The following is a 16,581-nucleotide window of genomic DNA, read 5'->3' as shown; positions in this document are numbered from 1 at the left end:
CTTAATACATTAATTATGAAATGACTGAATTACCCTTGAGAAAATGACATTAGATGTCCAATTGTAAAGGAAGGACCATATGTGGTTAGAAACAAAAAGTAAAAGGACTAAAAGTGGTTAATTTAAAAGTTGAGAACTAAAAGTGGCAGTGCCATCAAAGTCGGAGGACTAAAAATGGTTGATTTAAAAGTTGAGGACTAAAAGTGGCGGTGCCATCAAAGTCGGAGGACTAAAAATGGTTGATTTAAAAGTTGAGGACTAAAATTGGCGGTGCCATCAAAGTCGGGGGACCTCCACTGATATTTACTCCTGTATATATAATAAAAAAATTAAATTGCGCTATATAATATTCGATGTCATCGCACGGATAATTGGACAATTATTTGCTCTAATTCAAGCTAGGAAAACATCAGAAAACATAATCAATCCAACCAATTTTATTAATTGCGTTATATAATATTCGATGTTACAATTTATATAATTTTATATCGATCCAAATATTCTTAAAATATTATAACAGATCCATTCCGTGCAACGCGCGGGCGAAAATACTAGTTAGTTTTAATAGAATTTGTTAGTAGTGGATTAAAATTGTCATTTTACACATAATTAAAGGAAAAAAAACTACGTATACAATAATAATTCATGAACCGAGTCTACAATTATACTTGTTTGTTTTATGATTGTGGTTAAAGGTTTGCCAACACTACCAAGAATAATGATAATATAAGAAATTGGAACATATGGAGAAAAGAATTGTTTCTCATTTCTCCTATGTTTGAAGAATTGAAGGTCTATTTATACATATTTTAGGGTTGGCTTACAAGGAATACGAATCCTTCCTTATATTGGGAGTCCTAGTTACACTATGAATGATAAGCCCTAATCATTGTTGTATTATGAGTATTAATCCCAATCCTATTTGAATTCTTCGACGGCTTTGTTTTGGGTATCCTTCTTGCGACTTCTAAATTCAGTTGTTATTTTGGATCATTCCATGTGGTTTGAGCCTAGTTTACTATCCATCAATAATATATTCTTTTATACTCTGTATTTTTTAACCAAGTAGCTTGTAACTCAATGACACCTCTGTGACTCTCTCAAATAGGAGGTCACATAATCGGGTTCCCAATTTGGAGACTCAATGGTGACCTCACTACAGATGGTCCCATTTTCCAAAATGAGAAGAGTCAAAAACTTAATTTACCCATTAAAAATTTTCGGTCGGTAATTTGTTTAGAAGGATTGAAATTGAAAAAAAAATTAAATAGTTGTGGAGTCAAATTAACAATTTTTAAATTCGTGGATCCAAATTAATAATACGATAATAGTTATATGATGAAAAGTGAAATTTTCTCTAATGATAATATTATAATAATTACGGAGTATAATATTTAAATGTATTATTGGGAAAGGAAAAAAGGCACACAAATAACAAAAATGTCAAAAAAAATAAATTACGTGAACTGTAGTTAAAATATAGCAAAACTAGTAATCTTTCAACTACAATTAAAAAAATGGCATGGAAAAATAAATACCATGCCATATTGTCATCCTCTCCGTTTCAAGAATGATGATGGTCTAATGAGCTTGTTGCTAGGTTCTATTAAAATCATTTTTTTTCCATGTAACATATGCAAGATGTGCAATCATAAAAGGAAAATTTAAAAAGTTTGAACTTGGGAGAGCCTTGAATATCAAAATCTTTTACTTTTAAGTTGATTTTTTGAATTAGTAGTTTTAATTCTTTGGATAATGTGAGTAAATTTGTCATGTAAGGATTGAATATGTAGAATTATGGATGATTAGTTAGGAGTAAATTGTGTAAGAAAGATGTCAATTGTATCCTTAGTATGCATACTGGAAATATAGACCGAGAATATGATAATCATGATATATTTAATTGTTTATGTTATGTGACAATTTTATCATGAAGGATTATGTTATTTTTTGAAGTATTTATTTGCTCATTTATAACAAAAATTACCATAGAGATCGTTCATCTAAACCATTTTCTTCTTCAAACAACAAAGCAACTCATAGAAATCCCTTTAATTTGAAGATTGAATCTTCCAAAGAACGTTGTAATATTTTTTGTGGAGAGTAACTCATAGAAATCCCTTTGAAGATTGAATCTTTCAAAGAAGGTTGTAATCTTTTTTGTGGAGAGTATGAAACGAAGTTATATCTATTAAAGCATGTTTGGTTCGCTGGAAAATGTTTTCCTTGAATTTGAGAGAAGCTAGCTTTTCTTTTGTTTGGCTCATGGAAATCATTTTTCTCAAGAATGAGTAAAACATTTACCACAGTCCCTTCTTTGTATTTTGTTTTTATGGAAAATAAGTAGGACAATAATGCCCTCACAAACTTTTCGTAATTACTATTATTATTGATGTTGTTATTATTGTGTCAGGAGATAATTGTCTTCATACTCATTATTCATTAAAATTTTCTTTCCTAATGTAGCTCATAATCATTTGGTGCTCATGAATATGCTAACCAATCACTAATTAAAAATTTAAAAATAATAATATAAAAAGGGTCAAATTAGCCCTATAAGTCAATTGGATAGTGCAATTAGGTCCACTAAGTACAAAAAAGAAGCTCCATTTAAGTCTTTAAATCTGTAAAATTATTCAATTAAGTCCAATCTGACTTGTTTAGCTAGTTATTTTTTTGTGGTTGTGACATGCGTTTTTTTTTAATTTTATTTTTAAAATAAACTTATTTATTTATTAAAAATTTAAAAAGTTACGGAGTATTCAAAAAACAGCAACAGACACCCATCACCAGCAACCACTCGTCGCAACGCACTAACCACCACCACAGCTCGTCGAAGGAGAACTGGAGGTTGTCGCCGATGTTCACTGCCGAGAGAAGCTCGAGCTCGAAAGATTTGTTGAACATCTCCTATATAATCTTGTATTGATAAACAAATTCAACACTCAATTACGTATACATGAACATCTCGTATTTAATCTTGTATTAATATATTTTGAAATACGTATTTAAAAAAAAATCATTTGGCATTATCTCATTCGCGCAACGCATGTGAAAAAGCTAGTATCACATATAAGTAATAATATGTTAGATATTGAAAGTGACTTTAAATATCTATTTTGTCATTATTTATAATAGTTCAAACACTTATTTAATCAAGTTGGGGAATATCATTACTTTTAAGATAATGAAAAAATAATGAGGGTGTTTGGATAGTGGCTGATCAGCCACTTTTTAGCTGTTTTGACCTATTTTACCTGTTTGACTTGGTCAAACAGCTAAAATTAGTGTTTGGTAAACCAGCTTATTGATATAGCTTATTGATGCAATCAGCTGAAAATAAAAAAGCCACTGGTACCAGCGTTTACAACATAGCTGATCACACTCAATAGCAAATGATAATTTTACCCTTCACTCATCTTCTCCTCTTCTCCCCTTATCCTTCTCCTTTCCCAGGCCACCATGAACATACAAAAAAACTCAAAAATTAAAAGTAAAATAATTACAATGAAAAAGACTATCAATCCATCACAAAATCATCTTCAACCTCAAAACCCATATCATACAAGTTATATTTTTTAGTTCACAAATAAAAAATAAAAAGAAAATACATACTATGAAAAAGAATAAGCAGAGTAATCTTCATCCATGGTGCCATCAGATTCTTGCTGTTTTCTTGCCCATTGTTCTTCGCTTCTAGTTCTCCCTTCTTCTTCTTCTTCTTCTTCTTCTTGCTTCTTGCGATCTCTGCATCTGATTTAGGGGAGAGGAACTTCGCTTTGATTTAGGGAATTAAGTGAGAGGAAATGGGTAGGGCTTGCAAATGGGCTGCTTGTGGGTTTGGGTAAATAATAATAATAATAATAACAGAGTGAGAGTAGTTGTGGTGGGACTGGTGGCCTGTGAGGTTTAGCAATTTAGGGAATAATAATAATAATAATAATAATAAATTGTAAATGTAATTAAAGAATTATATTTAATAATAATAATAGTAATAAATTACATATTTTGTTATATTTTTTTGAAGGGATATTTTATTATAATAAAAACTTAAAATACCACAATACACTCATACCCCTAAATGTCATTTTACATGTAATAAGCTAATGGTAAACAACTAATTTACTAAACACTTTTTTATAACCAGCTAATACAATCAGTTGGTCAAACTAGCTAAGACAATCAGCTATTAACTATCAGCTAATTCGATCAGCTACCAGCTATCAGCCATTTGCCAAACACCCCCAATATAAATAATGAATAATTCTGAATATGGACATATAATTAAAGGTTAATTGCCAAGGACCTTGTGGTCCAATGGCATCAAACCCTTCCTTTTATAGGTTGAGAAAGTAGTTATGAACAGATACTGCATTGTATAGTATTAAAAAAATAAAAATTTCAAGGTTAATCCTAAATCAAAATAGTGAAATTTCAATCTCCTTCCGCTCATTTTGGGACCGCGCCCAAAATACACGTTTTATATTTTCACAGAACAATTCACAACTAAGCCTAGAAAAACCCCAGGCATCCGTCGATTCATCTTTAATCAACGATTCCCATTCAATTTCATTTGGTCACGCGGATCACCTGTTCCGACCGTCGATTAACCTTTTCAATCGAACGGTCAATATTGATCCTATTCTAAATTTCGGGCAATAAATGGCGAACCCCCTCCCTCATCCAGCTCAGTTCGAAATCAAAATCTACTTGTCCATTTTACCTCTCACCCCACAAATTCAAAACCCTAGATTTCTTCCTTCACTTTGCAAAAATGTCCGGCCGCGGAAAGGGAGGCAAGGGATTGGGCAAGGGAGGAGCCAAGCGTCACAGGAAGGTGCTTCGCGACAACATCCAGGGGATCACCAAGCCGGCCATTCGCCGTCTGGCTCGTAGAGGAGGCGTGAAGCGTATCTCCGGCCTCATCTACGAGGAGACCAGGGGAGTCCTCAAAATCTTCCTCGAGAATGTGATCAGAGACGCCGTGACCTACACTGAGCACGCTCGGAGGAAGACCGTGACTGCGATGGACGTCGTTTACGCCCTCAAGAGGCAGGGCAGGACTCTGTATGGTTTCGGAGGCTAGGATGTTGTGCGCTATTGGATGTTTTCGTCTGTGTAATTGCCTGTCTGTAAATGTAATATCCTGTTGCAGTTACGCATGACTAATACCTGTTCTGATTTTGTGAATCAATACAATGATATCTGCTCTATGAAAATTGAATTTCGTTCTTAATTGGATGCTTAGTTTTCAGAGTATATGATTATATATATCTAATTGCAAAGTTGTAATGGAAGGACGCATAAATCGATTAATGTTTCAATCGGAGTTTTTATGCTTAGTTTTCAATGTGTTTTGATTTGATTTTCCTGTGGCTTGGTTGCACTTATTCTGATTGGTTGTTGATAGGGTTATTGCTTGCGTATCATGACCGTAGGTCGACAGATCTCTGTAATGCGTACTAACCAAGCAACTCGATGAACAGTTTATTCGATCTTCGACCTCTCGACTGCCCGTCCTAATTAACGCACCACCGGGCACAGTGCCCGCGCTCTGTCGGCATTTGCAGTCCGCCCTACGAGCAAAGCTGTGTCTTCTTTGGTGATTTGCACTGTTCCAATAACCTTATATTGCAGATGAATATTTCCCATTCTCTCTTCCTTCTCTCTTCCCTCCGCCTCATCTTTTACTATTCCAATAACCACTATTATGGATGCTCTAAGCTGACTGCTGATTACTATTCTAATAACCACTATTATGGATGCTCTAAGCTGACTGCTGAGCAAGTTCGTAGGAAGTGATAAGATTTGGTTGGTTCGATCACTTGGCCTTGTATCACCTCTCCTCTAGCCGCTTGTAGTCGCTATGCACTTGGGTGAAGAACAATGGGATTGCGTCTGGTCCTGTGCATGACCTCCAAGTGGCACTCATACTGTGAAACCGGCACATGTCCTTTAACTATAAATCCCACATTTAATGTTAGATGGGGGTTTTTAATTGTTTTCTCTCTTAATTAGCTACTGATGTTAACCGGGTTACACTGGTGTCTGGAACCAATTAGTGGTGGAGTTGTCAAGTTATCTTGATACCCAATGCAAGGTTAGTATAACTAAAAGTGTGCAGATTGAAATTCATGATAATATTGACAGAACTCTTACAAATGTTTGGTATATTCCTAATTTGAAACGGAACTTGATATCATTGCCTGCCTTGGAATCTTTGAGGTGCAAGTAAATAAATGAAGGTGGATATCTTAAAGTTATAAAAGATCAATGTCTATTTTATGAGGATTCATTTTGCTTAAATGCTCTTCAAGAATTAATATAGGAATAAAGAATTTTTAGCACTTTCCCACGACTATAGTAATTTTTGCAGGATCGGTCAACGACTTTCAAACTTTGCAATTTTGGTCCACGACTATTACTTTTGTTGCTAAAATGGTCCTTCCGACAGCTTTTCAGTCCAATACCCGTTGGAAAATAAAATTCGGCGAATTTTTCAGCAATTTTTCGCTGGAAAAAAAACTATCAGATTTTTCGTCAATTTTGCCGAAAAAAATTCTTTCAAATAGGATTAAAATGGACATTTCTAAAAAACTAATTAAAGTTAAAACTAATTCATTTCTAAAAGCATATGTAGCCAATTTAATTATTTTAATTTTAGTAAACTAATTAAAGTTAAAACTAATTTATTTCTAAAAACATATGTAGCCAATTTAATTATGCAGTAATTCCAAGGTTTTTTAAATTTTATTTTGATTCTATTCATTGTTACATTACACATATTATTATTAGAATGATCCCCGTATATGTCCTCCCGCTTCAGTTTCTCTAATATATGAAAAAATAAATACAAATTTCTATACAAAATCACATAAAATTATTGGTAAGTCTTGCCAATTGAATTTTAAAATAAAAAGTAAAAAGAATATTAAATTTGTACTTAATTTTACTAAAATTAAATTGGCTACATTTGTTTTTAGAGATGAATTAGTTTTAACTTTAATTAATTTACTAAAATCAAAATAATTAAATTGGCTACATATCTTTTTAGAAACGAATTAGTTTTAACTTTAATTATTTTTTTAGAAATGTCTATTTTAATCCTACTTGAAAGATTTTTTTTTTCGGCGAGAAATTGACGGAAAATCTTGTGATTTTTTTATTTTATTTTTTTTTGCGAGTATTGGACTGAAAAGCTACCGGAAGGGCATTTTTTGCAACAAAAGTAATAGTCGTGGACCAAAATTGTAAAGTTTGAAATTCGTGGACCAATCCTGAAAAAGTCACTATAATCGTGAGACTAAAAGTGCTAAAAATTCTAGGAACAAATAAGACATGTCAATTATATACTACAGTACTATAGCAATATGAAATCTAGACCTTGCTTATTTAGAAAGACAAATTCACTTATTTAACCTTGAAATTAAATATATGTAGATACATATTTATAAATTTTAGAAAACTAAAAATTCTTCATTACAAATGAAGAAAAGTGGTATATATAAAGATTTAGTTGAGATAATTTTATAAACTTGATGAAAGAACTAACATGTCCTTCAATAATTTAAAAATTTTGAGGTACAATGTTAATTTTAATAAATTTTGTTAGTAATGGATTAAAATCGGTACTTTACAGATAACTAAAAGGAAAAAAAAATTATGTATACGATAATAATTTATGGACTAAGTATCAATGTTGCGAAAATCGGGCCTACGCGCCGATTAATCGGCGCTTAGCGTGGCAGCGCCCTACCGTGTCAAGGAAGGCTGGAATTAGCCTCCTTTGCGACCGGCTAGGCGGCGCCTAGACCGCCAAACCAACCCCTGATGCAATCTTTTTTTTTTTAAGCTAAGATTATTTGGCAGAACAAATCGCAGTTGAAGACCAGAGTTGCAGACCAAAGTGAAGACTTCAATGCCGTTCGCCGGACGGCCAACTGAAATCTTTCATTTTGATTTTTCGCTCAAAATGGCACATTGAGGTTATTATATCGAAGTCCATTTTTCGCTAAAAAACAAAATGGCAAAAAAAAAAAAAGATTTAGGAGAATTGCAGATCGAAGCTCCATCATTTCAGCTAGTTACCACCATCGTTTCTGGGCGGCGATTCCATGTGCTTGCTTTGCTTTGCGTCTTTGCTTTGCTTAGTGCAATGGAGGTGGTCAATGGATGTGATAGAGGTGAATTGCGAGACAGATGGACGAATAGCAGATCCATGTGCTCTTTTCTTTGATATATGTGTTTCTTTGATATTTGTGTTGTCATGTTGTGTTGCTTTGTAGGCGTGAGCAATGTATATAATTATATAGAGTAAATATCACTGGGAGTCTCCCAACTTTGATAGCACCGTCACTTTTAGTCCTCAACTTTTAAATCAACCATTTTTAGTTCTCCGACTTTGATGGTACCGTCACTTTTAGTCCTCAACTTTTAAATCAACCACTTTTAGTCCTCTTACTTTAGGTTTCTAGCCATCTATGATCATTCCTTTACAATTGGACATCTAATGTCATTTTCTCAAGGCCAATTCAGTCATTTCAAAATTAATGTATTAAGTATTATGTTTCCTCATCAGAATAATTGAAGAAACCCTATTCTCCACTCTCCTTTGTTAACACTAAATTTTGGATCAAATGACTGAATTGCCCTTGAGAAAATGACATTAGATGTCCAATTGTAAAGAAAGGACCATAGGTGGCTAAAAACAAAAAGTAAGAGGACTAAAAGTGGTTGATTTAAAAGTTGAGGACTAAAAGTTGCAGTGCCGTCAAAGTCGGAGGACTAAAAGTGGTTAATTTAAAAGTTGAGGACTAAAAGTGGCGGTGCCATCAAAGTCGGAGGACCTTCACTGGTATCTACTCTAATTATATATTAGTTGATCTAGCCATTCTAGCTTGTTGAGTTGCGGACAGTAGTAAAGTCAAAGTAAGGCGAAGCCCGCCCCGCGGTGGGCGGGTTAGGGCTAAAAAAAGTGTCCTGCGAAACAATGAAATCAATATTGTTGTTGTCATTATTATGGAGAGGTATAATTGTCTTCGTATTCATTATTCATTACAATTACAAACCAACGAAACAATGAAATCAATATTCCCAGTAATTTATTTTCCACCAAACAAATAATGTAATTAATCTCCCAGTAATTTCTTCTTTACGAAATTTTAATTTCATTTCCCTCAAATATTTTTTGTGAACAAAACGCGCTGTTAATGATTGATTATTGAAGATAGATGTATTAGTTAGGGGTTATCACCCATTGCAAATTCTTCTTGCCCCTCCTAAATTTTAGCCCCCATATTTTCCTCTTGATGTAACTCATTGGGTGCGCATGAATATGCTAACCAACCACTAATTAACAAATAATAATTAAACCAATCAAATAATGCTAAGTAAGGAGGTAAAAAATATTGGGAAAATAAATTAGGGGTGTGTAGCATTGCTCCCCATAAAACTATGCAACATAACAAATAATAATTAAACCAATCAAATAATGCCAAGTAAGGAAGTGGTTTCAAAAAAAAAAAAAGGAGGTAAAAAATATTGGGAAAATAAATTAGGGGTGTGTAGCATTGCTCCCCATGAAATTATGCAACATAAAAAGTTAATCAATTGTGTACATGTTAATCATGTTATGTAAAATTATCCTTATTCATTTTGTACTTTTGTCAACTGTGAGTGTATGTCATCTTTTGCATTTATTCCTAATGAGTTAATTACCAAAATAGTCCCTCGACGATTGTGAAATTACCAATTTGATCCTCAATTAATTTTTTTTACCTGATGAAGTCCTCAACTTTGTAAAAGTTAACTAATATGGTCCTCCGTCCGGTTAGACGTCAAATTTATGTTTAAGTCGAGGGTAGTAATGGAATTTCACTATGATTGGTCTTTTTCTCCTCTTATTAAACCAGAGTAACCCTAGCTTTACGCAATGTTCATCCATTTCTCCATTTCTTCGTTGAATGAATCGCCATAGTAGAGAAAGACAAGACTTCAACAACAAACTCAAGATATATATGCAACGTTCGTATGGCGATAGCGAGGAGAGCAACTATTGTTCCAGGGTTTACTATAGAGATGCACCCGTTTCTTATTTTCACTGTGGGCAAAGATTGAAAGTACGAACATTATGGACGAATGAGAACCCGCGAAGAAAGGATTGTGACTGTCCATACGATAACCAAACGAGTAACACTGAAATTATTGTTCTTTTTTGTTGTTTGTGGATTTATTATATTTATTTAATTACTTGGTATACTCACAAATTTTGTATATAGGGGAGGGCTATTGGTGGATGTGGATTTGTGAGATGGTTTGAACCACCAATTTGTTCAAGATCGAAGGTGATTATTCTGAATTGCTAAGAAGAATAAACCGCAACAAGCAAGAAATTGAAGTCGTTAAAAGCAGGCTTAGAGATACTGAGAGGACCAAACTTCTAATTCAAATGTGAAGCAAATGTTAAAGTGTTTGTGGGGAGCTATGATTTTTTTTTTTTTTGGTTTTTTTTAGTAATGTTAGTCTTGGTTAGTAATTTCAATGCTACTAGAAAGCTTATTCTAGCTTAGGGTTAAAGTGTGAAAATGTTGATGCATTGGAATGAAATGGTACTATTGTTAACTGCCAATGTAATGTTTTTTAACCTAAAAATTATTTAAAAAGTTTTAAAAATAAAATTTAAATAAATTAGCAGGTCAGGGGTGACTTGGTCTGAAATTTGGGCGAAAAATTTAACGACATGACCAAATGTAATACAAATTTAATAGTTATGCACCTAATTTAAAAATGCTAATAGTCCATTACCAAATGTAATACAAATTAAATAATCATTATGTATTATAATTGAGAGACTAAAAATATGATATTTTCTCATTCTAAAATTTCAATCTCTTTCCGCTCATTTTATGACCGCGCCCAAAATATACACGTTTTATGTTTTCACAGAAAAAGCACAATCCACAACTGAGCCTAGAAAAACCCAAACCATCCGTCGATTCATCTTTAATCAACGATTCCCATTCAATTTCATTTGGTCACGCGGATCACCTGTTCCGACCGTCGATTAACCTTTTCAATCGAACGGTCAATATTGATCCTATTCTAAATTTCGGGCAATAAATGGCGAACCCCCTCCCTCATCCAGCTCAGTTCGAAATCAAAATCTACTTGTCCATTTTACCTCTCACCCCACAAATTCAAAACCCTAGATTTCTTCCTTCACTTTGCAAAAATGTCCGGCCGCGGAAAGGGAGGCAAGGGATTGGGCAAGGGAGGAGCCAAGCGTCACAGGAAGGTGCTTCGCGACAACATCCAGGGGATCACCAAGCCGGCCATTCGCCGTCTGGCTCGTAGAGGAGGCGTGAAGCGTATCTCCGGCCTCATCTACGAGGAGACCAGGGGAGTCCTCAAAATCTTCCTCGAGAATGTGATCAGAGACGCCGTGACCTACACTGAGCACGCTCGGAGGAAGACCGTGACTGCGATGGACGTCGTCTACGCCCTCAAGAGGCAGGGCAGGACTCTGTACGGTTTCGGAGGCTAGGATATTGTGCGCTATTGGATGTTCGTCTGTGTAATTGCAGATCTGTTCGACTATTTCCGTTTAGCTGTTAGTCCTGTTTTTAGGTTCTAGGTAGCGATTGCCTGCTTGTTTCGTGATTGGCAATTTAGAAGTAAATGTAGTATTCTGTTGCAGTTAAGCATGACTAATACCTGTTCTGATTTTGTGAATCAATACAACTTTATCTGCTCTATGAAAATTGAATTTCATTCTAAATATGATCGTCAGTTTTCAGAGTATAATATGATTTTATATATCTAATTGCAGAGTTTTTTTTATGTTAGGACGCATAATTTGATGAATGTTTCAATTATTATTTTTGCGTTTTGATTTGATTTTCCTGTGTTTTGGTTGTACTTTTCAGATTGGTTGTTGATTGCTTTCTTCCTCTGATCCTATTGTTTTTTGGCCAGTGTTGTGTAGCAACTAGATACATTTTTTTTTTTTTTGGCCAAAATTTGTAGGCACTACTCATGTATGCACGCTATTCATATTTGAGTGGTTCAAATAATAAATTGCACACTATTAATAATAACTAACTGGTTTAAATCATAATTGACGGGTTCAAGTCATAATCTGTTCACTATTATCAATAACTGATTGATTTAAATCTTAATTTGTTCTTGTTGGGTTGAACTTGTAATTGTATTATGTTCTTTCAAATCATAGACTATAGTTATTGGAGTCAAAGTTATCACATTTAAAACTTTGATTGTTTGACCGATTTGACTGGTCAAACTCACAACTTTGATTGCCTAATTAACTTGGCCGGAAAAGTCGAACTTGTAACTTGAATTGCTTAATTGGCTTTTGCTGGAATTGCCTTATGCTTTTTGTGCGGGTGTGTGTAAGATAGTGGAGGTATTAACACCACGTGGGAGAAGAGAGGTTAAGCAGGTGGACGGTGTCATTCCCCCAAAACCGCCACGTAGCAAATTGGCGGTTTGAATTCGTATCCTAGTCAGCTAGTCTATAGAAATTATCTATCCATTACAGCAGCTCGTGGAACTTGCTTTCAAATCTCTTCTAATAAATAAATAAATAAATAATAAATGCATCATTAGATTCTCATCTACTGCCTCTTTCAGATTTCAGATATATCCTATCCTTGTCTCCTACTCCCCTCCCTCCCTCTTATGTAAAGTCCGGTTTGGATCAAAACGGAATTAGGGCGCATTCCAGTAAGCACTCAAGTAATTCGAAGAGGAGAAATCTATCTTCATTGCAAATGCCGTCGCCTCCGAGCTCAGCTTACCTTACAGCTCTCACGCTGGAAATCGAGAGAAAGCTTCAACGTGTATGCGTCTCTGTTTGTGTTTGATATGCATCGGAGTGTCATCATATACGGCTTTTGTTTTTACTACTTTTTTTTTTTTTTTTTTTTTTTTCTCTGGTTAAGTAAGAGGTTACGGTTTCAGCATAAGTTGATAAAATGTGTAAATTTCATTACAGGCGTTAGCTCTGCCGACGCAGAGGCGCGATTTGTTGCAAGAGCTATTTGCTGATATAGCTTTAGAAGTTGATGATCGAGCGAAAGGTAACTACACTGCTTTTAAGACTTGGTTTTGATTTTTACTATTTTGCGAGTAAACTGTGCATCCGTAATTGGTTTTGATTTTTACTATGCTGGCCTTGAAGGTGCTTCAGAATTGGAAATTTTCTAGATATTTTTACATTGCCATTAATGTCTTTTTAGTGTAACATTTCTTGATGAATTCAAATTTCATGCACTTCTCGTGATGCCAATCTAGTTTTTAGGCTTGAGCTTCTAGTCTAGGCCTCTGGTTTGGTTGGTTTTGGCATGAGCTCCCAGGTTCATTTGGCTTTGCAAAACTGTACTGGATGATGATTCTGTGCTCCTTTTTTTATTTTTTAAGGCTACTCTGCTGCTAGTATGTATTTTTGCTTCTTAGTCCTATACTAGTGTTCCTTTTAGGGTGTTAGTAAATACTCATAATTATTGGTGTTATTCAGAATTCTTACAAATGTTAGTAGGTGCTGTGGTTTCTAAAATATTCTAATCTATGACACTCATGTTCATTATATCTGTTGAAATTGAACAGAAATACTTTTCAGCAGTGAAAATTTGAGATCTGCCAGTGAGGAAAAGATCAAAGGCCCAATATGTTATTTTGATGTGCTTGCTGATCATTTCATTCATGTGGCCGACAGTGGGAAACCAATCCTTAGTTTAATTGTTCAGCTTTGGAGCCAGCAGTCCTTTGCTTGCCATATATTCTCCCTCTTGTTTCACAAGTGGGTACGTGAGCTTGCATTTAACTCCGAGCTTGATGGTTTTACAATTTCATGACCTATTATACATCATATGTACTTTTACATTCCATTGAATGTAGTTGGAACTTGATAAAACAAATTCCAGTTGATTTGTCTGAACAATCCTTTTTTGCAGCTATTTGAGGTTGAGCTTGACAAATCTGAATCTCTGCTTAGGTACTCTTCAGCCCTTGTTCAAGGTGCTACCGATGTTTTCTGGTATGGGTTTTAATCACCTTTATGGTTTATGGCCTCTATAAATACCTGCTGTATAACTTCCCAGGCTACGTTTACAGCTTTTGTTAGTGATGCTAAATTTACCATTGGGCTGGAAAATGACTTTTATTGCGATGCCTTTTTACAGGATTGATGTCCATTCAAACACAAAGTGCTTTCAAAGTCTCTTTAGGGTGAGATACAACTAGTAAAATACATATATGTTTTTGTCACATTTAAGTATATATTCTAACATTTCCTCATCTTTTTCAACCCACTGAAGTATCTCTTTGAGGAAGTTTCACTTGTTCCAGAAAGGTTAAAGAAGATACCATTTCAGGTTTATCATTCTTTCTATTTTCTCTTCCAATATGTATTCTATTATTATTATTATTATTTTATAAAGTAGGCGGGCATGCCTAAAGAGTGTTTTACTACGGAGTATTATTGACTCTTTACCCTAAAACAGGCCCAGCGGAATTTGTTCCTCCTCCTTTCACGGTTCATCTTTTTTTACAACTTAGGTGAGCCAGAGCAGATCTCAGTTGTATACAGCCAGCATAGATAGATGTTGAACTTGTTTATTATAAGTGCTTACTTGCATTTACTTTCAGTTGACAAGCTAGAAATGTTCTTAAGTCAGTTTCCTGATTTTCCGAATGCTGTGTTTATTGGTGGTCCGGCTGATTTTTTTGTTACTGAAGTAGCTGATCAGGTGAGGAACATTCCACTATATATAATATAGCTTTGAGTTGGTTTGCATCTTTTCTTCTGACTTCTTTTTTGACACTTTGGTGTTTTCAATCAGCTTCAAAAACTGAAAGTTGAGCCTGTACTATTGCATTACCTCTCCCAGGTGAAAGTACTCCGCGGTAAGTGCAGTGCAGCTGCCTGGATTGATTTGATTAAATCTATGTTTGTTTGTTAGGTTGCAATGCAATTGTATTAAGGAGCTTGGTTGTGTACAGGGTTAGAATTGAGAATGACAACGAGTACAAGACTAAGGACTTGCTTGTATAGCTTCACCAGCCCGGGCGCTCCAATGTACCCAACAAGAGCCGTACGTCACGCAGCATGGGATGCGCTAAATTTTCTTTTTCCTGTGAGTGATCTTCCAAAGTTCAAAGTATTGAATGATTCATTAGATTGCTACAAAAAAACATGCGGACGGAGTTTGTTGAATTCATTTTAGTTTTTATTGAGAGCTGAAGTTATGCATTGATTGTTTGGTTCAGGTTGGGCGATATCCACGGCAGCTTATAAGTATATTCTTCCGGTTGCTATATCCATGGTACTGGCCATCTTCTTTCTGGAACTTCATTAAGTCGTGTGTTGTAGCATTATTTTATTCGGTATTAAGATTAATTTTCTCCCGTAGGAATAAGTCAAAAGAAAAACAATTTTGAAGTCACAGTTTGTATCTCGTCTTTAATGTATATCACCTTATCCTGAGATGCTATATCAACCAAGGCAGTGCCATGCTCATTTTCATTTCTTGTTTGCCTTTATTGAGTTCAAGAAAGAATTATTTAGTTACCAATCCCAACCCCAACCTCCGTGAAATGCGCGTTCCTCTTCAATTCCCCCACCACCATGTGCCCTTCTCAAGCTCCAACCTTTTAAATCCGACATAATAAACAAAACCATACCAGACAAGCAACAATAGACTTATATACCTCGTGTATACCACTATACCACAATGAGAGTGGTGCAAACAAATAGCATTCAATCCAGATAACATAATGCATGGTTCTTGCACACCTAGGTGAAAAGTTAATAGAAAGTAGTATTTACTAAAATTAATTAACTCAACTTAACTGAAAGTATTTAGTAACAGTAAATTAATTATTGATTGAATTAGTTGATAAATATAAAAGGATATAATTAGATAAATTAAGATATTAAGATTTTGATTAATGAATGGGAGATAGTGTAATTTTTTTAAATTAATAAAAATAAAAATAAAAGTAAAATAAATCATGAGTTCTAAAATATATCCTACCAAACCTAGCGCAAATTATGCTGTGGACCTAGGTCCACCTTGCAAGGTGGACCTGGGTCCAAAACTACGTTCGTTTTGTCTTTCTTTTTTTTTTTTTCTTTTTTTTTTTTTAAATAAAATTAATTAGTAAACATATTGCTGAATATAGAGTTGTCCAAAAATGTGTGAATGTAGAGTATAGAAATCGTGAATGTAGACTTATGATTGTGTGAATGTAGAGTTGTCTATAAATATGTGAATGTGGAGGTTTCGAATTGTGAATATGGAGTACAGAAATCGTGAATGTAGAGTTATGCATGTGTGAATCTGTAATAGAGTTAAGAAGTTCTAGCAACTTGTAGCCCTGTAATGTGTGAATGTGGAGTTCTCAAGTTGTGAATATGGAGTATAGGACCTGTGAATATAGAGTTTTGAACGTGTGAATACATAACAGTGGTAATATAATTACTATAATGTGTAAATGTGGAGTTTACAAATTGTACTGTGAATGTAGAGTATAGTGTATGTGAATGTACAGTTTGTGTTCCAC

General features: G+C 34.5%; 2 protein-coding genes across 2 annotated transcripts; both read left to right on the top strand.

Moving 5' to 3' along the window:
- Positions 1 to 4,696: 4,696 nt before the first annotated feature.
- LOC116004078 lies at positions 4,697 to 11,799 on the top strand. Its single transcript, XM_031244011.1, has 3 exons — positions 4,697 to 5,083; positions 5,638 to 5,787; positions 11,144 to 11,799. Exons 1-3 carry the CDS (start codon positions 4,775 to 4,777, stop codon positions 11,540 to 11,542), a joined length of 858 nt encoding a protein of 285 aa, XP_031099871.1. The 5' UTR covers positions 4,697 to 4,774; the 3' UTR covers positions 11,543 to 11,799.
- Positions 11,800 to 12,406: 607 nt separating this feature from the next.
- Positions 12,407 to 15,541, top strand: LOC116004952. The gene is made up of 11 exons (XM_031245155.1): positions 12,407 to 12,857; positions 13,013 to 13,097; positions 13,624 to 13,820; positions 13,971 to 14,053; positions 14,199 to 14,244; positions 14,334 to 14,390; positions 14,520 to 14,574; positions 14,665 to 14,765; positions 14,859 to 14,922; positions 15,019 to 15,152; positions 15,286 to 15,541. The coding sequence occupies exons 1-11, from the start codon at positions 12,789 to 12,791 to the stop codon at positions 15,454 to 15,456; spliced, it is 1,062 nt and encodes a 353-aa protein (XP_031101015.1). The 5' UTR covers positions 12,407 to 12,788; the 3' UTR covers positions 15,457 to 15,541.
- The last annotated feature ends 1,040 nt before the right edge of the window (positions 15,542 to 16,581 follow it).

This window comes from Ipomoea triloba, chromosome 14 (genome assembly GCF_003576645.1).
Source record: "Ipomoea triloba cultivar NCNSP0323 chromosome 14, ASM357664v1".
Classification (NCBI taxonomy): Eukaryota; Viridiplantae; Streptophyta; class Magnoliopsida; order Solanales; family Convolvulaceae; genus Ipomoea; species Ipomoea triloba.
The sequence above is the reverse complement of the archived record's forward strand: the minus strand, read 5'-3'. Positions and strand labels throughout refer to the sequence as shown.

Coding starts and splice junctions, on each gene's coding strand:
- LOC116004078 (XM_031244011.1), top strand. CDS start 4,775: ATGTCCGGCCGCGGAAAGGGAGGCAAGGGATTGGGCAAGGGAGGAGCC. Junction 5,084..5,637: donor CTCTGTATGGTTTCGGAGGC/TAGGATGTTGTG, acceptor CTTATATTGCAG/ATGAATATTTCCCATTCTCT. Junction 5,788..11,143: donor CTAAGCTGACTGCTGAGCAA/GTTCGTAGGAAG, acceptor TCCCTCATCCAG/CTCAGTTCGAAATCAAAATC.
- LOC116004952 (XM_031245155.1), top strand. CDS start 12,789: ATGCCGTCGCCTCCGAGCTCAGCTTACCTTACAGCTCTCACGCTGGAA. Junction 14,391..14,519: donor TAAAGAAGATACCATTTCAG/GTTTATCATTCT, acceptor ACCCTAAAACAG/GCCCAGCGGAATTTGTTCCT. Junction 14,575..14,664: donor CATCTTTTTTTACAACTTAG/GTGAGCCAGAGC, acceptor ATTTACTTTCAG/TTGACAAGCTAGAAATGTTC.